The sequence below is a fragment of the Carcharhinus amblyrhynchos genome, chromosome 12 (assembly GCF_965287045.1).
Source record: "Carcharhinus amblyrhynchos chromosome 12, sCarAmb.v2.hapA, whole genome shotgun sequence".
Classification (NCBI taxonomy): domain Eukaryota; kingdom Metazoa; phylum Chordata; class Chondrichthyes; order Carcharhiniformes; family Carcharhinidae; genus Carcharhinus; species Carcharhinus amblyrhynchos.
Window position 1 is genome coordinate 32,166,726 of NC_137335.1, and position 22,419 is coordinate 32,189,144.

Below are 22,419 nucleotides of genomic sequence, written 5' to 3' on the forward strand. Positions count from 1 at the left end.
CGTCATTGCCAGGAAATTTCAAGCTCTGCACATCTTCCTTGAAAATAAAAGGTTATCTGAACTCCCTTCACAACCAGAATTTCACATAAAATGAATTTTCCTATATTTAGAGAATAGTTACAAGGTGTGATTCTTAAAAAGGCAGATTAAAGACTATGTGGAACACACAGAAGAATGAGAATAGGCTGGACAATATCAGGAAGATTAGCATGACAAGCATTGTTAAAAATGACAAGTTTCATGTTCTGTGGGTCATCCAAAGATGGGAACTTAAGTGGGTAATTCCCCACATATATTCATTTTAACAGATTATCTGCTCTTAAAACATTCTTAATGTTAGGGAGTTTCATCACAATTCCAGCACAAGTCTAGCCTGAGTTCACAATCAGTCAGCTGACTAATTAGGCTTCATATTTGTTCATAGATATCATATCATAGAAACCCTACAGTGCAGAAAGCAGCCATTCGGCCCATCAAGTCTGCACTGACAACAATCCCACCCCAGGCCCTATCCCCAAAACCCCACTAATCCTTTAATCTACACGTCTAGGGACTAAAGGTCAATTTAGCATGGCCAATCAACTCGTACATCTTTGGACCGAAGGAGGAAACCAGGCTACCTGGAGGAAACCCACAGGCACGGGGAGAATGTGCCAACTTCACACAGGGTGTGACCCAAGACAGAAATCAAACCCAGACCCTGGCACTGTCAGACAGCAGTGCAAACCACTGTACCACCCAACTTCTGTCACTTCTTTAGATTATCAGGTGGGATTCTCTCAAAAATAATTCTACATGTTGAGTTTGTGTAAAACTGGGATAAATCCCTTTTTCTGTGCGGGAGTTTCAAAATGAATCTCCCACACACTGCTGTGCAGAGTGGACTAGCAAGATTCATAAGAAAAAATTGTGTGTGGGGTCCATTCCTGCTGCAAAGGTCAGCAGCATAGCGCTGAGCAGGCCACTGTGCACATGCCGATATCAGTGCAGTGGCCCTGCACTGCTGGCCTTCCTGCAACCTGCAGCATTGCTGACCCTCCAATCCCCCCCATGGTTCAATCACTCGTCCCCCAAATGTCCAGGTCGGCCCTGACTCCGCCCCTTCTCCGATGGCCAACCAAATCACTGGCCTCCCCCCTGTCACCAAGCCCGAGTGCAGAGTGACAGCAGGACCTCCCCCACTGATCTCCCACCACACAAGGCCTCGCCCCCTTTGGGCCTTGCCCCACCTGGCCCTGCCCCTTGGCACTTCAGGTCCCCTCTGGGACAGTGCCAAGGGCCAGGCTAGCAGTGCCAAGCTGGCAATGTCCAAGGGACACCCCCCCCCCCCACTCCTCACCTTCTGGAGGCCTCTCACTCCAGCGGGGTCAGACCGCCAGCTCCTTTCAAGTGGGGAGCCACTGTAAACCTCGCTGAATGGGGGGGGTGATTCTAGCAGGCCCGGAGACTTCAGTCCTGAGCCCACTAGTTAAATGCAAATTCTAATTTATATAAATTATACAGCTCCATGTCGATTTTGGGCGTGGAGCTGATGGCATTGGAAATTCAGCATCTGGAGACTCGTGGAGGCCATGCTGCCCAGCGGGAAGCCCACTACACCGCCTCCACTTGAGTCTCCCGGCTCGCTGCACTGCTGGGAGAATCACCTCATCATCTTTCTGTGATGAGCTAATGTGATGAACCAGGAAGGCTGTAATGCTCTAAATAGGATTGCTGATTTAAAGTTAGTCTAGATCTACTCTGCATACTCTTAAATCAGTATAGTCAAAAGCCATGAAGCCTGAATCTCAATCTTAAATTCTACCCTAATCTCAAAGCAGCTCAAATTTCACAGCATTACCCCTTATGAAATAGCAACATGCATCACAAAAATGTCTGAATATTTTTCTTACAATAACCATAAAAACAATTCTGTTGAACACAGTCTGTTTTCTGCCAGCCAGATCTCACCAAAAAGTTTAATTCAAGCCAGAGACTTTTTTTTTCCATAGTTTCTCTTCTGTCTGTTACCTCTTTGGGCATTTTTAAGAAATACTTCTGCTTGAAAAATATCGCTGCAAAATGCAGCTTTAACGTCGACCCATTCACATTCCCATGAATACATGGAAAAATGAGCTAAAATGATATTCAAGATTACTTTTCCAGTTGTGAGAGGAACCACTCCAACATCTTTATCATACGGTTGCTCTTCAAAACCCCTTGCAACTAGCCTCATTTTAGCCTTAAGTTCCATCTGCAAGGACTTTTGCAGCACAAATCCATCCATGTGACAAGGCTAGTTGCCCCTTATCTGGACCTCAGAATAATTCCTCCAAAATCTCTCCAACTATCTCAATTTTTTGTTTTGCCTTCCATTAGATTGCCCTCAAGTTTATTGCAGCTTTCAAAACTTCACAGTCATGAGGACATCTGCTTTTAGTTCTGTTCCAAGACCTGTTCTGCAGCCTTCATTTTTTTTTAATCTATTCAAGCTACTGCCTGTACTTGTACTTGCACTTTTATGCCAGTTGGAGCAATTACTCAGACTTCCCTCTCTCACTATTGGAGGCTTTTTCACAGAATGTGATAGTTTTCTGACGAACCATCCCCCCATTCCCCCATACCTGCCCTTCCCCATTATGCTACTGGGCAATTTCTGAATATTCAACCAATATTTAGACTTCACAGTAGGATTTTCTGCATGCCTCACAATTGCCATCATTCATTAGATGCCACTGGAATACATGTCACCCACTACGCACTCTGGACAGCTGGCCTAAGGAAAAGGGAGCACTGTCACATGCTTCATGATCACTTACATTACCACTCTCCAAGCCTCAAACTAGTGTATTCTGTCCCTCAGGAACTTCATCACAAAATGCATGAACATTCGAGGTCCTCATTTAATTCTCAGTTGCTCAGAACCAAGATTTTGTATTTAATTCCAACAAATCATGAGGAATGAACAGTTTGATTGCCATTATCTTCCCTTTTATAATAAACCAACAATCTCTTCAATTAAATTTTGTCTGGGATGATGTTATATAATGTCTCAGAATTCTCCAAATTCTCTCCACAATCTCAGCCTTGATGAAAGCCCATCTCCCTATATGAAAAACATTCAAATGTGCAGAAAAAAATTGAACAAATTGAAGTACCTTCTAGAAGCAGGAGGATTAATCGCACAGCACAGTTGGGATTTGGGTTTTCATCCACAAACTAATTGATAGGGCCTGTACCCTTCAATTATCTGAAGTGAATTGTTTGCATGAATCAACCATGCCAGGGCAGATATAAACTTGCAGTCTAGTTGATCAGTTATGATATTATGCAGCATTTCATCGATGATCAGATGATTCCTTTCAGAGTGCACTGCATAAACGACTTTCAACTGTGTGATTTGTAAACACAATGTTCATGTTTCACACATGCCTCAAAATGATTCATTGGCACATTTCCCTCCATTATCAGTCAGAAACTGCTGCTTTCCCAAGTTCAGTACTTATCCATTTCTCCATGATTTTATCTATTACCACCCTTCTGACTTTAAATATTATTCTAGGAAGACTAACCTTAGTTGCCAAGTCTGCAAATGCCAAATGGAAATATTTGTCTTTGCTCCATACTTTTAGATCTATGCAACTATTTCACTAAAAGTGCATGCCGATGGAAGACTAACATTAGGAAGTGGCAGTATCCTCTGATTCTTTTTCCAGATCCCACAATTCTCACTATTCTCTTCTATTAGCTTTCTATATTTCATATTGACAACACCTGCATATTTTAAATCAGGTTTATTTTGATAGGTAGACTGAACAAATTGTCCATTTAACTTTCTCATCTTTATCACCTAATGCTATTATCCAACATTTATCATGCTCCAAGTGAAGTTTCAGCTGCAACTTTTTCATTATTAATACCGCAATACCTTGCAGTTTAGTAAAGTGTCATCAACACCAAGCGTAAATCAACTTACATACTCCTTAACCTTGCATCAATCCTCCCTACCAGGTGAATCTAAACAAATTTTAGAAGAACAAGCACTACCTAGTTTGAGTCCATAACAGACACATTTAACTTGGGTCCAAAACTCCTCGTGATTAGTATATTACATTTGGTTTCATCATCATCTTCCACCTCAGAATTCTCTGCAGTATGTCACTGAGGTCTCATCTCCCACATGACACTCTGAGTCACATCTTAAGCATCTATCAATTGTTTCTTGGACATTCTTGGACTTCAGTCACATATTATCACTACCCCAATTCTGTCTTCTGCTGAAGGTGCTCTTGTCCTCCATCTATTTGTTACCCTTCCATAATATTGACACCTGTGCCCATGCTCAGACCATCTCAAAATCTGGAAGTCATTGAGTCCTCGGGTCTTTGGGTCATCACAGTATGTTCCATTTGTTCTACCAAGGTTGCAGGAAATGAACATTTCCCCAAGTTATTTTCAAGGCAGCAAACATCTGATCCAACACGGAGTTTTTCTCTGAGAATCATCAGTTAGAACCAGGAGCCTGTTCTTTGCGACACCTTAGCATAATCCAGAAATTTAATGCTAGCACTGAATCAAGAATCTCTAAAATCAAGTTTCCTCAATCTAGTATATAGTCTGTTAAAGTTCCGGATATATTCCTCCAACGAGTAATCTTCTGATTTCTGAAATCTATCAAAGTCTTGTTACAATCATCTCTTTGCAGCAATATTTCAAATTCTGTGACTTCTACTGCAACCCACAAATGAAAAACAACATTGACTAAATACTAGAAGAAGTAACTTATAATCTAAACTACAGAAAATATCCACCATTAACACTTGAAATGATTGAAAAACTCCTTCCACAATCATATTTTACTCTGTCCCTTAAGTGAATAGTTCCTTTTTCTTCTTCCAGCTGGATAACTTATAATCCATGAGCTGACCTTTGCAGTATGGATTGCCCTGGAGATCCCTGCCTTTAGTCAAAGCTAGGCAAATCTTAACTTTGTTTAACCCCTCACAACCTTTTCCTCTTCAATCAGAGATAAGGTGTGTGCATTTTGTGTGGTGAATAACAGAATTGTTTCCTCTCTCCTCCTCCAATTTCTTATCAGACTGACTCAGTCTGTGCTGTTCAGGAATATTTTTTATCAAAGCTTATAACCCAATCCTATAATGGCTTGCTATGGACTCTTCCCCAATCAAAGTCCTTCTCCATGGCAATACGAGTCACATGGACCTGGCATCCAGGTAGAAATGCTGATTAGTAAGCCTCAATTCCCAAATCTATTCTACCTTGGAATTAAGTCGACAAGTATAACATTTATAAAATCTAACATTTCTAACATCTGAGAAACTTGAAGACTAAGAGTCTATCCACCTTCAGGACAGACACTCACTCTTGGCACTGTTTACAGGTGTGGATAACTTGCTCCACCTTCCCAGTAAAACATCCTGTCCCCTCCTACCAATCCTTTTAACTTTTCACAGGGTAAAACTACAGGAAGTATAATGGTTATGGGAAGCAAAACAGCAGATTAGCATGTGGAGAGGTGGTTTCAACTACATGAAAAATTATGAAAAAAGTTAAAAGGAAAATTCTGGAGATGTTAGGATTCAAAAAGGTATAAAACTAGCATAAGGACACACTACCTAAATGCTCATAGCTTTCGAAACAATAAATAAGTTGCTGGCACAAATCATTGTAAACTGAGTACGATTTAGTGGCCACTGCAGCGACATGGCTGTAGGGTGGTCACGACTGGGAGTTAAATATCCAGGGGTATCAGATTATTCAGAAGAAAGGACAGGAAGGTAAAAGAGGTGGTGTAACTCTGATATTAGTGAGAAATGATATAGGTTCTATGGAGATAAAAGTTGAATCCATTTGGATGGAAATTAGAAATAGTAACGAAAAAAGTCACCGACAGGCGTAGTCTATAGGCCGCCAAATAATTTCACAGTGGGGTGAACAATAATCAAAGAAATAAGTGATGCATGTAAGAATGATACGACAATTATCATGGGGGATTTTAATCTACATGTTGATTGGTCAAACTTGGTCAGCCAAGGTAACCTTGAGTTCATGGAATGTATCCATGATAATTTCCTTGAACAATATGTAATGGAACCTACAAGGGAGCAAGCTATCCTAGATCTGGTCCTGTGTAATGAGGCATGAATAATTAATGATCTCACAGTCAGGGATCCTCTCGGAAAGAGTGATCATAGTATGGTTGAATATGAAATACAGATGGAGCGTGAAAAGGTAAAAAGCAATACCAGTGTCCTGTGCTTAAACAAAGGAGACTACAATGGGCTGAGGGAGAAGTTGGCTAAGATAAACTGGGAGCAAAAACTTTATAGTGGGACAATTGAGCAACAGTGGAGGACTTTCAAAGCGATTTTCCAGAATGTTCAGCAAAAGTATATACCAGTGATAAGGAAGGACTGTAAAAAAAAAGGATAAATCGGCCATGGATATCTAAGGAAATAAAGGAGAGTATCAAGTTGAAAGAAAATGCATATAAAGTGGCAAAGGTTAGTGGAAAACTACAGGATTGGCAAATCTTTGAAGTTTAACAGAAAGCCACAAAAAAAAGCTATGAAGAAATGTAAGATAGATTGAGAGTAAACTAGCTCAGAATATAAGAACAGATAGCAAAAATTTTTACAAATATAAAGAACGAAAAAGAGTGGCTAAGGTAAACATTGGTCCTTTAGAGGATGAGGAGGGGGATTTAATAAAGGAAAATGAGAAAATGGCTGAGGCATTGAACAGGTATTTTGCGTCAGCTATGGCAAGTGAAGACCTAGAAATGGTTACCGTTGTAATTTACCAAAAATCACTGGATCCTGGGGCAGTTCCGGCAGATCAGAAAACAGTAAAACATGATGCCACTCTTAAAAAAGGGTAGACAAAAGGTTAGCTTAACTTCTGGGGTCCAGGTCCATAGGACTCTTAAATTGGCCTCGCAGGTAGAGGATGTGGTTAAGGTGGTGTATGGTGTACTGGCCTTCATCAATCGAGGGATTGAGTTTAGGAATCGGGAGATAATGCTGCAGCTTTATAAGACCTTCGTCAGACCCCACTTGGAGTGCTCAGTTCTGGTCACCTCATTACAGGAGAGACGTGGAAGCTATTGAAAGGGTGCAGAGGAGATTTACAAGGATGTTGCCTGGATTGGGTGGCATGCCTTATGAGGATAGGCTGAGGGAGCTCGGTCTTTTCTCCTTGGAGAGACGAAGAAGGATGAGAGATAACCTGATAGAGGTGTATAAGATGTTGAGAGGTATAAATCAGTTGGATTCCTAGAGGCTTTTTCCCAAGGCTGAAATGGTTGCTACAAAAGGACACAGGTTTAAGGTGCTGGGGGGTAGATACAGAGGAGATGTCAGGGTAAGTTTTTCACTCAGAGGGTAGTGGGTGAATGGAATCGGCTGCCTTCAGTGGTGGTGGAGGCAAATTCTTTAAGAGATCTTTAAGAGACTTCTGGATGAGTACATGGAACTTAATAGGATTGAGAGTTATAGGTAAGCCTGGTAGGTAGGGATACGATCGGCGCAACTTGTGGGCCAAAGGGCCTGTTTGTGCTGTAGTTTTTCTATGTTCTGTTTTCTAAATTGACTCCCCTTCATTTTGAGGCTGTGCCCTCTAGTTCTTGTTTCCATTCTAAGTGGAAATAATCTCTCTGCTTCTACCCTGTCTAGCCCCTTCATTATCTTATATGTCTCTATAAGATCTCCCCTCAGCCTTCTAAACTCCAACGAGTACAGGCCCAGTCTACTCATTCTCTCCTCATAAGCTAACCCCCTCGACTCCAGAATGAACCTGGTGAACCTTCTCTGCACTTCTCAAAGCTAATATTTCCTTTTGCAAATAAGGGGACCAAAATTGCACACAGTACTCTAGGTGCGGCCTCAGCACTACCTTGTACAATTGCAGCAAGACCTCCCTGCTTTTATACTCCATCCTTCTCACGATAAAGGCCAATATTCCATTTGCCTCCTTGATCACCTGCTGCACCTGCAAACTGAGTTTTTGTGATTCATGCACAAAGGCTCCCAGGTCCCTCTGCACAATAGCATGTTATAATTTTTCACTATTTAAATAACAGTCTATTTTACTAGTATTCCTTCCAAAGTGGATAACCTCACACTTGCCAACGTTATACTCCATCTGCCAGATTCTTGCCCACTCACTTAGTCTATCCAAATCTCTGCAGATTTTCCACGTCCTCCATGCAATTTGCTTTCCCACTCATCTTTGTGTCATCCGCAAACTTTGTTACCCTACACTCAGTCTCCTCCTCTAGATCGTCTATGTATGTGGTAAACAGTTGAGGCCCCAGCACCGATCCCTGCGGCACACCGCTAGTCACCAACTGCCAACCGGAAAAGCACCCATTTATTCCAACTCTCTGCTTTCTGTTAGATATCCAATCCTCAATCCATGCTAACAGTTTACCCCCAACACCGTGTACCTTAATCTTATGTAGCAACCTTTTGTGAGGCACCTTATCACATGCCTTCTGGAAATCTAAAAACACCACATCTAAGATGAGCAGCAGGACAAAGTGTACAAAGGACACAAAGTCTGCAAAGCGATATAGATAGTTGAAGTGAATGGGCAAGAGTCTGGCAGATAGAATACAATGTTGGTAAATGTGAGGTCATCCATTTTGGTAAGAACAACAGCAAAATGGACGATAATTTAAATTGTAAACAATTGCAGCACGCTGCTATGCAGAGGGACCTGGGTGTCCTTGTGCATGAATCACAAAAAGTTGGTGTGCAGGTGCAGCAGGTAATTAAGGCGGCAAATGGAATTTTGTTCTTTATTGCTAGAGGGATGGCATTTAAAAGCCGGGAGGTTATGTTGCAGTTATACAAGATGCTGGTATGGTCACACCTGGATTATTGTGGACAGTATTGGTCTTCTTATTTGAGAAAAGATATGCTGGCACTGGAGGAGATTCACTAGGTTGATTCTGGATTTGAGAGGATTACGAGGATTGACTGAGTAAATTGCTGTGAGTATACTCTTGGAATTAAGAGTGAGCGGGGATCTTACAGAAGCATATAATAGAATAGATAAGATGGAAGCAGGAAGGTTGTTTCCATTAGTAGGTGAAACTCGAACTGGGGGGCATGGTCTCAAAATAAGGGGGAGCAGATTTAGGATTGAGTTGAAAAGGAACTTCTTCACCCAAAGGATAGTGAATCTGTGGAATTCCCTGCCCAGTGAAGCAGTTGAGGCTGCCTTTCAACGAGGTACATTCAACGAGGTAAAGATAAATAGATTTTTGAACAGTAAAGGAATTAAGGATTATGGTGAGCAGGTGATAAGGAGCTGAGTCCACAAAAAGATCAACATGATCTTACTGAATGGTGAGCAAGCCTGAGGGGCCAGATGACCTACTCTTGTCCTAGTTCTTACATTTTTAACCAAGTCACCTAAGCTGGTCACTAGGATTCATGCATTCCCCGATCTTGATGTGGGAATGCCGGCGTTGGACTGGCGTAAACACAGTAAAAAGTCTGACAACACCAGATTTTCGTCCAACCGATTTATTTGATAATACTCACAAGCTTTCGAGGGGACTGTCTCTTCGTCAGGTGAATGGAGAGTTCTGGCCTCAGACAGAGCATATAAAGCACAGACAGTTTAGAGATTACTGATTAAAATGCGAATCCTTACACCTAACCTGCTGTTCAAGACCTGAATTGTCTACCTGATACGTTGCAAGAAAGGATGTCCCGAAGCATGGTACATTGGGGAGACCATGCAGACGCTACGACAACGGATGAATGAACATCGCTCGACAATCACCAGGCAAGACTGTTCCCTTCCTGTTGGCGAACACTTCAGTGGTCACGGGCATTCAGCCTCTGACCTTCCGGTAAGCATTCTCCAAGGCAGCCTTCACGACACACGACAGCACAGAGTCGCTGAACAGAGACTGATAGCCAAGTTCTGCACACATGAGGACGGTCTCAACAGGGATCTTGGGTTCATGTCGCACTATCTGTAACCCCCGTGACTTGCCTGGGTTTGCAAAACCTCACTTACTGTGCTGCCTGGAGACAATACACATCTCTGTAACCTGTGATCAGTGCTCCTTCCACTCACATTGTCAGCCACTTCAGGTCTTGAACAGCAGGTTAGGTGTAAAGATTCGCATTTTAATCAGTAATCTGTAAACCGTCTGTGCTTTATACGCTCTGTCTGAGGCCAGAACTCTCCATTCACCTGACGAAGAGGCAGTCCCCTCGAAAGCTTGTGAGTATTATCAAATAAATCGGTTGGACTAAAACCTGGTGTTGTCAGACTTTTTACTGTGTTCCCTGATCTTGCCAGGGAATGCATGAAAGTCTGCAAAGTCTGTTCACTGGAGCGGGTGGAGTGAAGGAGCACTGAGTAAGGTAAGCGATTACCTTTTAAAATCATTTTCGCGGGCTTTTTAGCATTTACTGCTTTAAAACTACAAAGGAAGTGGGTCGCGGGGATTTGCGGGTAAGGTTTTTTTTAAAACCGCGCTAGGTTTAAAAGGAGACCTGCTGTAAACAGCGGGCAGCGGAGTGAGAGGGAAGATGAGTGAGCTGTAAGGGCTTAGGATCAAAGGGCTTGAGACAAAAGGGCCAGGTAAGTTTGACTTGTTAACTGTGTTCAGTAGTACTAAAGGGAATAATGGAGGGGCATGTAACGTGCTGTTTCTGTATGATGTGGGAGCTGGTGGACCCCAGGGTCCTTCCCAGTGACCATGTCTGCAGTAAGTGCTGGTTGCTGGAGGAGCTCCAGCTCAAAGTAGATGAGCTGGCCTCTGAGCTTCAGACACTGAGGCTCATCAGGGAGAGGGAGGGTGCCATTGATAATGGGGTGCAAGAGACATCCAACCCCCCTGGGCTGGCTCACTCTAAGGGTCAGGAACAAGAGGGGGCTGCTGAGCGGAGGAATCTTATTTTTTTGATCAGTTTTCTTCACGGTAGCCATCAGTGTCTGCCATGAACTTTCCAATGGGACGAAAAAGATAGTGTACCATACTCTGACAGGGCAGTGACAGAGCTGTTATTTTCCCTGGGTAAGGAATCTAGAATATGAAGACCAAGAGAAGGGGTAGCCTGCTTAGGGCTGAGATTGAGAAATCACAGAACCCCTACAGGGCAGAAGGAAGACATACGGCCCATCAAGTCTACACAAACTCTCTGACAGAGCATCTTACCCAGGCCCACCCCCACCTTATTTCCTTAACACCATGCATTTACCCCACTAATCCCACTAACTTGGATATCTTGGGACTGCGGGAGGAAACCCGACCACCCAGAGGAAACCCACGCAGACACAGAGTGAACATGCAAACTCACATTGACACTCAAGGCCAGAATGGAACCTAGGTCCCTGGCACTGGGAGACTGCAGAGCTAACTAGTGAGCTGTCCTTAAATCTCTTCATGCAGAAAGTAGTGAATCTTTGGAATTCTCTACCAGTGGATTAAGAATGTTCCATCATTGAATGTAGATATCTGATCTCTCAGATTTGTGAGCAAGTGAGAGAGGGGAGGCAAAAGCAGCTGTGATTGTACAGAATGACAGAGTAGGCTCAAATGGCTATACAGTAATCACCATTTCCTTGAATTTCTTATGTTCTTTTGAATTTTAAGTGGTGTTGAGTTTTATTTCATCGGTTAATTAAGATATTCCAATTAAAGCATACAAAAAGATCCTAAACCACAACAATAAAACTTGTCCATTATCCAAATCCAAACATTCCTGGATGCTTTACCAAAAAAAAACTAAGGAGGGTGGGGAGCGGAGGGAGGAGGGTGGGGAGCGAATGCCTCAGCCTCTCAATCTGCATAACAGGTTTGAGGTTCTTGCTTCCAGTGTGGACAAGAACGAGGGCTGTGAGGTAGGTGAGCAAGCTGCACACGGTACAGTGATGCAGACATTGACAAAGATGCATTGACAAAGAGAAGGTGAAAAGGAACGTAGTGGTAATTGGGGATTGTGTGGTTAAGGGTATTGACACTGTCCTTTGTCACAATGACAAAGTGCACAGAAGGGTGTGTTGTCTGCCTGGTGCTCGGGTCCAGGATGTCGCATCTGGGCTGCAGAGGAACCTGGAGTGGGAGGGTGAGAATCCGGTCGTTGTGGTGCATGTGGGTGCCAACGACACAGGCAAAATGCGAACTGAGGATCTGGAGAGGGAGTATGAAAAGCTGGGAATGGGATTAAAAAGCAGAACCGACAAGGTGCTTAACTCTGGATTATTGCCTGAACCGCGTGCAGGTGGGCGTAGGGTAGATAGGATTAAAGAGGTGAATGGGTGGCTCAGGGATTGGTGTGGGAGGAATGGGTTTGAATTTATGGGGCATTGGCACCAGTATTGGGGTAGGTGGGACGGTATTGGTCTGAACCATACTGGGACCGGAGTCCTGGTGAATCGTGTAAATAGGACTGTAGACAGGGCTTTAAACTAATGGGGGCGGGGGGTTGCGAGGATAGGTGAAATTACAGGGTCTAAAGTAAAGGAGAGGGTACAGGTACGGGAAGAGGCCAAGGATGTCCCAATAATAAAGGGAGTAGGGGGCAGGAGTAAGGTTGGTAGCGTTCGTTCAAATAGGGTCCAGGTGAAGGCTGGGATACAAAGAACAAAGAACAAAGAACAACCCAGCACGGGAAACAGGCCCTTCGGCCCAACGAGCCCGCGCCGCCGCATCGCCCTACACCTATTCTACCCTGCATGTCTACGAATGGGACCCTACTCAGTCAGATTCAGGGAAGAAATAGTGTCAATTTGGTGGAAACCAATTAGCCTAAGAGCACATCTTTGGGGTGTGGGAGGAAACCGGAGCGCCCGGAGGAAACCCACGCAACCACAGGGAGAATGCGCAAACTCCCACAGACACAGGCCCAAATCCATGTATCTGCACAGCTAGCAGTGCTAGTCACTGAGCTGTTGTGGAGCCCGTCTATCGGTCCAGGATCAAGCACACACACCGACATGAAGTACTAGGCCACTCCTGGACTTCCAAGAGCAGCCCACGCACAACCCGCCATGTGCATGCCCCTCGCTTGACACGAGGTGGACCTCCACCTGTGGAATAAAGACAAAACATATTAGTTATACAGCCTGCCCTTCCGGTGTCTCCCGAGGTTTACCCTATTTAATAGCCCCTACCATATCCCTCCATTCCCGTTTCACTCATATGCCTATCTAACTGCATCTTAAACGAGTCCAACGTGCCTGCCTCCACCACCCTACTCGGTAGCGCATTCCAGACCCCCACAACTCTCTGTGTAAAGAACCTTCCTCTTACCTCCAAATTATACCTCCCCCCCCTCACCCTTAATTGATGACCTCTTGTGTTCGTACCCAGTCTAGGGAGCAGTCTCTCACTATTAACTCTATCTATTCCCTTCAGTATCTTATATACCTCTATCATGTCCCCTCTCAATCTCCTTCTTTCCAAGGAGAATAGCCCCAGTCTCTTCAGTCTCTCCTCGTAACCCAGTCCCCCCATGCCAGGCAACATCCTGGTAAACCTCCTCTGCACCCTTTCCAGAGACTCCACGTCCTTCCGGTAATAAGGTGACCAGAACTGGACGCAGTACTCCAAATGCGGTCTAACCAACGTTCTGTATAACTGAAGCATTAGACGGCAGCTTTTATACTCTAAGCCCCTTCCTATAAAGGCTAACATCCCATAAGCCTTCCTAACAACGTTCTCCACTTGTGACACAACCTTCATGGATTTGTGGACCTGCACTCCCAGGTCTCTCTGTACGTCTATACTCCTAATCGGCCTACCTTTTATCACATAACTCCTCTCTGCATTATTCCTTCCAAAATGCATCACCTCGCATTTGTCAGGATTAAATGCCATCTGCCACCTATCTGCCCACTGCACCAACCTATCTATATCCTGTTGTATCACCTGACAATCCAGTTCTGTACCCGCCAACCCTGCCATCTTGGTGTCATCAGCAAACTTGCTGATCACACCACCTACTCCCTCTTCTAAGTCATTTATGTAGACTACAAAGAGGAGAGGTCCCAGTACCGAGCCCTGCGGCACACCACTGGTCACTGGCCTCCAGCCCGACAAGGTACCCTCCACAACTACCCTCTGTCTCCTATTTCCCAACCAGTTCTCAATCCACCTAACTACCTGGCCTCGTATCCCATGCGCCTTAACCTTTTCTACCAGCCTACCGTGAGGGACTTTGTCAAACGCCTTACTGAAATCCATGTAGATGACATCAACGGCTCTCCCATCGTCAACCGTTTTTGTCACCTCCTCAAAGAATTCCACCAGATTCGTAAGGCAAGACCTCCCTCTAACAAAGCCATGTTGCGTATCCCTAATCAGATCGCAACGCTCCAAATGCTCATACATCCTACCCCTAAGTATTTTTTCCATTAACTTCCCTACCACCGACGTCAAACTCACCGGCCTATAATTCCCAGGGTTATCCCTACTACCTTTTTTGAACAACGGGACCACATTTGCTACCCTCCAGTCTTCTGGGACCTCACCTGTGTCCAAAGAAGAGACAAAGATGTGCGCCAGAGGCCCAGCAATTTCATCTTTCGCCTCCCTAAGCAGCCTGGGATAAATACCATCAGGCCCCGGAGCTTTATCCGTCCTTACGCTACCTAAAAGCCCTAGCACTTCCTCTCTCGTAATAACTATATCCTGCAACTGAACCTCTTGATGAAGACACTTTATCTGAATGTTCCAAATGCTTCGTGCAAAGTGAATGAGCTGGTGGTGCAGATCAGCACAAATGGATATGATCTGGCGGCCATTACAGAGACGTGGTTGCAAGGTGGCAGGGACTGGGAGCTGAATGTCCAGGAGTATCAAGTGTTTAGGAAGGATAGACGGGGGGGCGGCGGCGTAGCTCTGCTGAGTAAGGATAGTATCAGGGTAGTAGTAAGGGAAGATATAGGCGCCAAAGAGCAGAATGTGGAATCGTTGTGGGTGGAGATTAGGAACAGCAAGGGGAGGAAGACGCTGGTGGGTGTCGTCTATAGGCCCCCAAATAATGACCTGGAGGTGGGGCGGGCTATAAACGCGCAAATAAATGCAGCGTGCAGGAATGGAACGGAGATAATTATGGGGGATTTCAATCTACATATTGATTGGTTGACCCACGTTGGACACGGTGGGCTTGAGGAAGAATTCTTGGAATGCTGCTGGGATAGTTTCCTTGAACAGTGTGTGTTGGAGCCGATGAGAGAGAGAGCTATCTTAGATCTGGTGTTATGTAATGAGGCAGGCAGAATTAGGGCCGTTGTGGTGAAGGATCCTCTTGGGAAGAGTGATCATTGTATGGTGGAGGTTCTGATGCAGATGGAGGAGAAGAAAGTGGGATCCCGGACCTGTGTCCTTTGTTTGGACAAAGGGGAGTACAATAAGATGAGAGAGGAATTGGCGAATGTTGATTGGGGGAGCAGATTGAAGGTAGGTCTGCTGAGGAGCAGTGGAGGATCTTTAAGGAGATTTTTCTTGGTGCTCAGCAGAAATTTATTCCAATGGTTAAAAAGGATCGTAGGAGGAGAGATAATCAGTCGTGGATAACAAAGGAGGTAAAGGAGAGTATTAAATTAAAAGCTGATGCGTTTAGAAGTGGCTGAGAGTAGTGGGCGAGAAGAGGATTGGGAGAGGTTTAAATATCAACAAAGAATGACAAAGAAGTTGATAAAGAAAGGAGGGATAAACTATGAAGCTGGGCTAGCGCTAAATATAAAAAAGGATAGTAAGAGTTTTTATAAATATATGAAAAGGAGAAGGCTGGCTAGGGTGAATGTTGGACCCGTAGAGGATGGGAGGAGGGATTTAGTGGTGGGGGATGAGGAAATGGCTGAGGCCTTGAATAACTTTTTTGCTTCGGTCTTCACGGAGGAGGAGGACGTGAATAGTTTGCCGGGTGTTAACGATGGAAAGATGGTAGGAGTGGAGGGCCTGAATGAGATCATTGTTACTAGAGAGGCAGTGCTCGACAGACTAGAGGGACTGATGGTGGACAAGTCCCCAGGACCGGATGGAATGCATCCGAGGGTTCTGAAGGAAATGGCGGAGGTGATAGTGGATGCCTTGATGATTATTTTCCAAACCTCGCTGGATTCCGGAGAAGTGCCGGAAGATTGGAAAACGGCTAATGTTACGCCGCTGTTTAAAAAGGGTAGCAGGCAAAAGGCAGGGAATTATAGGCCGGTTAGTTTAACGTCTATTGTAGGAAAAATGCTCGAATCCGTAATCAAGGAGAAAATAGCGAGGCATCTTGAGAAGAATTGTTTGATAGAGCAGACGCAGCACGGTTTCGTTAAGGGAAAGTCGTGTCTGACAAACTTATTGGAATTCTATGAGGATGTGTCTAGGGCGGTGGATAGAGGGGAACCGGTGGATGTGGTGTTTCTCAATTTTCAGAAGGCGTTTGATAAGGTGCTGCACAAGAGCTGGTTACAGAAGGTTAGGGGGCATGGAGTTGAGGGTAGGGTGTTAGCATGGATAGGGGATTGGCTGTCAAATAGGAGGCAGAGAGTGGGCGTCAATGGGTGCTATTTAGATTGGCGGTTGGTGACTAGTGGAGTGCCCCAGGGATCGGTGCTGGGGCCTCAGCTATTTACCATTTATATAGATGATCTGGAGGAGGGAACCGAGTGTAAGGTGTCGAAATTTGCTGATGACACAAAGACTGGTGGAACGGCAAATTGTGCGGAGGGTGTGGAAAGTCTGCAGAGGGATCTAGATAGGCTGAGCGAGTGAGCGAGGACCTGGCAGATGGAATACAATGTTGGCAAGTGTGAGGTTATCCACTTTGGTAGGAATAATGGTAGGAAGGACTACTACTTACATGGCAAAAAGCTGCAGCATGCTACGGTGCAGAGGGACCTGGGAGTCCTTGTGCATGAGTCGCAAAAACCCAGCCTGCAGGTGCAGCAGGTGGTCAGGAAGGCGAATGGGATGCTGGCCTTTATAGCGAGGGGGATAGAATATAAAAGCAGGGAGGTCTTGCTGCAACTGTACAGGGCACTGGTGAGGCCACAGCTGGAGCACTGTGTGCAGTTTTGGTTGCCGCACTTGCGCAAGGATATTTTGGCCTTGGAGGGAGTGCAGAGGTTCACTAGGCTGATACCGGAGATGAGGGGGTTGGACTATGAAGAGAGATTAAATAGACTGGGTCTGTACTCGTTGGAGTTTAGAAGGATGAGGGGGGATCTTATAGAGACGTATAAGATAACGAAGGGGATGGATAGGGTAGAGGTAGAGAGATTCTTCCTGCTAAGAAAGGACAGCAGGACTAGAGGGCACAGCCTCAAGGGGGGGACAGTTTAGAGCAGAGTTGAGGGGGAACTTCTTCACTCAAAGGTTGGTGAATCTCTGGCATTCTCTGCCCGTTGAAGTGGTGGAGGCTACCTCGCTAAATATATTTAAGTCACGGGTAGATAGGTTTTTGACAGACAAGGGAATTAAGGGTTATGGGGAGAAAGTGGGAAAGCGGAACTGATCCACTTCAGATCAGCCGTGATCTTATTGAATGGCGGGGCAGGCTCGAAGGGCTAGATGGCCTACTCTTGCTCCTATTTCTTATGTTCTTATGTAACCCATTTCCACATATCCACTTCATTCTTCCACTAATTATTTAGTCCAGACTCTAAGAACATTGAAGGCTTACCACACTCCATAATTTACACTCATTTTCTGTCAATGTTTACAATGCGTCCAAGATTATAGTCATCTTTCTGCGATTTTTTTAAACTTTTAATTTTAAGCAACCATTCTCTACTACCATGCTTAGAAAACCAGCTACGAAGGATACAACTGGAGCCAATATTTATCGTCTAGCATTTATTTAGAGTAAAATATTACAAGCAGACACCACCTAACCCAATCACAAAACAGTTTCAGTAAGATTCTCTTTGTAAATCCTCAAGTGAAACCCCAAATAATAACCACAATCTGCAAACAATTAAAGACGATTGATAAACAATTAACATGCAACACTTCAGCTAACAAGTGAATTTTCTCTCCATTATGTTGTTTGCTAACTATTCTTAATTCACCAACAAACACTGGTGAGAACATGACATTTCAATTGATGTAATTCAAAACAGTTACTATAATTCACACTGATAAAAAGTCAGTTAGAGCTCAAATATACGTATGCAAACGTATTATATAACCTTAACCTAGAGAGAATTATAAAGACACCATCCACAATACACATTAGTTATAGTCAATAAAGTTTTTTAAAAATACATTTTTGCTTTTATTCCTACTGTTCACGTTCACAAGTTAAACGTGTCACTTTTTAAAATAATATTTATGCTATTAAGTGAAATCATTGATCCTCATAATTTGTGAAATTTTCTGAAAGCAGCCAATTCCAGAACACGGCAAATATATGGAACTTGAGAGACAACAGGAAGCGTGACACACGACAGCACCGTCATATTTTAATAGACGGCAATTCTTATATTTTACTAAGTACATCAAAACTGGCAAGCTGGAATCAATTATTATGTTTAGCCTTGGAAGGTTCTTTTTTCTGCCACACTGGACTGTCAAATTTAAGAATTTGAAGTTTGTTTTCAAATCTAAATGTGCAAAGGAACCAAACAATCACTACTAACCCAGATTTTTCTCAACAATATCTCAAGTTAGATTAGATAAGTAAATAAATTAACAGCAACAAGTGACAGAATTAGCCAAAACAATTAGCATTAACAAGGTGTTTGGATCTTGTATTCCTAAACACTCCATATGCATAGTATTAATGTTTCACAAAATTTGACACCAGAACAAAAAATCTTGCACCAATTAACAATTTCTCAAATGCAGTGACACACTAGAAAATGTATTATACTAGAATAAACATCACCACATTTAAACAAGGAGACTGGAGCAATGTTAAATCAGGGGAAATTAGAAACAGGAAAATATACATTATGCAAAATACTTCCTAAAATAACCACTACTTGGAACTTTGAAGAAAATCAGTCTCCAATCTCCTTTAGTTGAGATGTGGTAACATGGATATTGCTAGCTTCATTCATTTATCATTAGAGCCGCCAATAACATGGACTACAGTTTGTGATCCATTCACACCCACATAATAGACATGATTCTATTACTAATTAAAAAGTTTATTTTCCTCAAATTAGGATTATTGATGGAAACCATAAAGTCAAACTGCTTCAATTTTTCAATAATGGAATGGAAAGTTACTGTATTGAAGATACAAATAACGTACAACTGAATCAGTTCAAGATTCACATTCAAAGTTTGAAACATAACCAGGACACAAAAAATTTTGATCACCTTTATGACGACTTGATATGGAACAGAAATGCAAAAGTTGAGATTGGAAGATATGATATAAAAACATTTAAAATTATAAATTCTGGCAATGTGTTAGAATGCCCTGCAATCTTAATAACTACCAACTGCTCAGTATCCTGTCTCTGTAATGGTCACATTAGTAAAATCAATATGTAGCTGAGGCTTACTTGCCAGGGGGAATCAAATAAAATTCAGTGATTTGAATCACAGGAACTAACTGTAGAAAATATCATTATTGTTCTTAGGTAAAAATTACACAAGCTGTTTTTAAAAAGTTTCCAGATTTTGAACATTACCTGTTGAAAGTGCTCAAGTTCAGCTGTGATAAGTAACCCCAAAGTCAGGTTGCCTGGCAGCATTCACTCCGAGTTCACACATGAAGTACACAAGGTACAAGACAGCACCTAACTTCAGCAAGGTTAAGACCTTCCCAGCCCTTATCCACTTGAGGTATTCATAATTTTAGATTCAAGTTCAGTTAGATCACTTATGAAGCTAGATGCGCTATCAAATAATTCATCCCTACCTTCATAACCTAATGAAGATTCTTCAGATATTTTATCCTTCAATTAAAACTATTATGATGAGCTGCATGGTGGCACAGTGGTTAGCACTGCTGCGTCACAGCTCCATGGACACAGGTTCAATTCCTGGCTTGGGTCACTCTGTGTGGAGTTTGCATTGGTTTCCTCTGGGTGCTCCGGTTTCCTCCCACACTCCAAAGATGTGCAGCTTAGGGTAATTGAACATGCTAAATTAACTCAGTGTCCTGGGATGTGATAGGTTAGAGAGATTAGCAGGGTAACTAAGCAGGAATAGGGCCTGGGTGGGATTGTTATCAGTGTAGACTTAATGAGCCAAATGGTCTCCTTCTGCACTGCAGGGTTTCTATGATTTCTATTCTACAATTCTATGTAAATGGAAATATTTTCTGATCATAAGGGCAATTTAATGCACAAGAAATTGAGTAGTTTTGTTGCAATATATTCATCCTTTTGCACGAATATTACTCAAAAACAAGCTTCATTTCTGTGCCCCTTCATTGTTTGCACTTAAGAGTCTTTTCTGATTTAGATACATACAATCCATATTGGTTGATATCTTTCAAAAGAGAAAAAATGCATTCTGCCTCCTCGCTCATTATAAACTCTGTATAGCTGATTTATAAGTGATGGATACATGGGAATAGTTTCACAGTAACAGTTTTTCACTGCAATATTAAATGAGTATTATAAACTATACGAGCTTCATATGACACTTAAGCCAACTGTATCTCTTGATCAGATTATCATTGTATATTAGTTATTCTCTGCAGAATACAGCATACTTCAATCTCACAAGCTACTTTAGAGAATCTACAAATGCCAAAACCAAGAAACATTTTCCACTTCCATGACTAATTAGCCTGTTCAATAGGAAAATTAATTCTAAGTTTCCCAAAAGAGTTATGCAGGAACTGCAGGGATCTGAACTAGTTTCAACTTTTCTTAACACATGTTTACCTGTTGCTGTGGGTATTGCATTCCTCCCATGCTACTTTGATTTCTACTCTGCATGGTCATTGGATAACGCTGTGGTGTGGGAGGTCCATATGGTTGCCCAGGGTAAGGTCCACTCTGTTGTTGATGCTGCTGCTGTGAATAAGGATTGTTGTTCATCCCGTATAGCTGGGTTCTCTTCATACCCATCTGTTCGATTGGATTGCCCTGCATTAAGAAGAATCGTTAACTTATAAATATTAAGCCATCTTAAAATTTACAGTAATTAATAGTTATCCCATTTCAAAATATAAAATAGAACACACTCTCAATACTCTTTAGATGTTGCGTCCCATATTTGCCCAGAACGTATTTCACTATACATTCATTTCATAAACAGCAGCAAAAGTTAAACAAAACAGTTTGTCACCTTTCCCATTGGTCATAACCAAATTTGCCCTAATAGATAATAATCTTGTATCACCTTCAATACACAAGATACATTCATCTGCAAGATTGCCAGAGGAGGCCTTCTGGCTCCACGCTAGCTGAAAACTTAGTCTGGTTGAAATAGGGCAGTTTCGTTGATAATACAAAAAGACAGGTGTTAGATTCATTTGCAAAGCTTCCTTCATTTTTACTGTTCAATGAAGATTGAATATAAAAGTAGGGAGGTCTTGCTGCAGCTGTATAGGGCATTGGTGAGGCCGCAGCTGGAGTACTGTGTGCAGTTTTGGGCGCCGCACCTGCGCAAAGATATTTTGGCCTCGGAGGGAGTGCAGAGGAGGTTTACTAGGCTGATACCGGAGTTGAGGGGGTTGAGCTATGAGGAGAGGCTGAATAAACTGGGCTTGTACTCGTTAGAGTTTAGAAGAATGAGGGGAGATCTCATTGAGACGTATAAGATGATGAATGGGATGGATAGGATAGAGGTGGAGAGACTCTTCCCGCTCAAAAAAGACAGTAGGACTAGGGGGCATAGCCTCAAGATAAAAGGGGGACGGTTTAGAACGGAGTTGAGGAGGAACTTCTTCACTCAAAGGGTGGTGAATCTCTGGAATTCTCTGCCCGTTGAAGTGGTGGAGGCTGCCTCGCTAAATATTTTTAAGACGCGGGTTGATGGGTTTTTGATAAGAGAGGGGATTAAGGGTTATGGGGAGAGGGCGGGAAAGTGGAACTGAGCAGCGACAGATCAGCCATGATCTTGTTGAATGGCGGGGCAGGCTCGAAGGGCTAGATCGCCTACTCCTGCTCCTATTTCTTATGTTCTTATGTTCTTATGTTCTTAAGATGCTAGTGATCAAAAATTGAAAATTTTCAGACACCTAGGGATGAATTTTCCCATTCCACCTGCCACAGGAATCAGAGCAGGCGAGGGACGGACAACGGAAAGGTCCACTGGCCTCGGGGTGAGCACGGCCTTAAAATTCGCCCCAAATTTCTGCATCAAGGCACCTCTAAAGGAACTTCAAAATCTTGGCTTTCCATCAGAATGAATACCTAATCCCAATGAATAACTGCAAATAACAGATTCCCTTGCTATTTTTTTTTGTCTGGTGTGAGTTCTCAAAATTTTGGTTGTTCTTAATAGATTAACTGATCATGTAGCCTTCTTGTGCACTTCCT

At 43.1% G+C, this 22,419-nt stretch overlaps 1 protein-coding gene across 8 annotated transcripts in view; it reads right to left on the reverse strand.

The window, feature by feature from the left end:
- Nucleotides 1-22,419, reverse strand: part of arid1b (AT-rich interactive domain 1B) — a 557,854-nt gene that overhangs the window by 479,322 nt on the left and 56,113 nt on the right. For all 8 annotated transcript variants that reach the window (XM_080200334.1, XM_080200331.1, XM_080200332.1 and 5 more), the window contains exon 2: nucleotides 20,818-21,021. In XM_080200334.1, coding sequence (XP_080056460.1) covers nucleotides 20,818-21,021 — 204 coding nt within the window. The remainder of the gene's footprint in view (nucleotides 1-20,817; nucleotides 21,022-22,419) is intronic.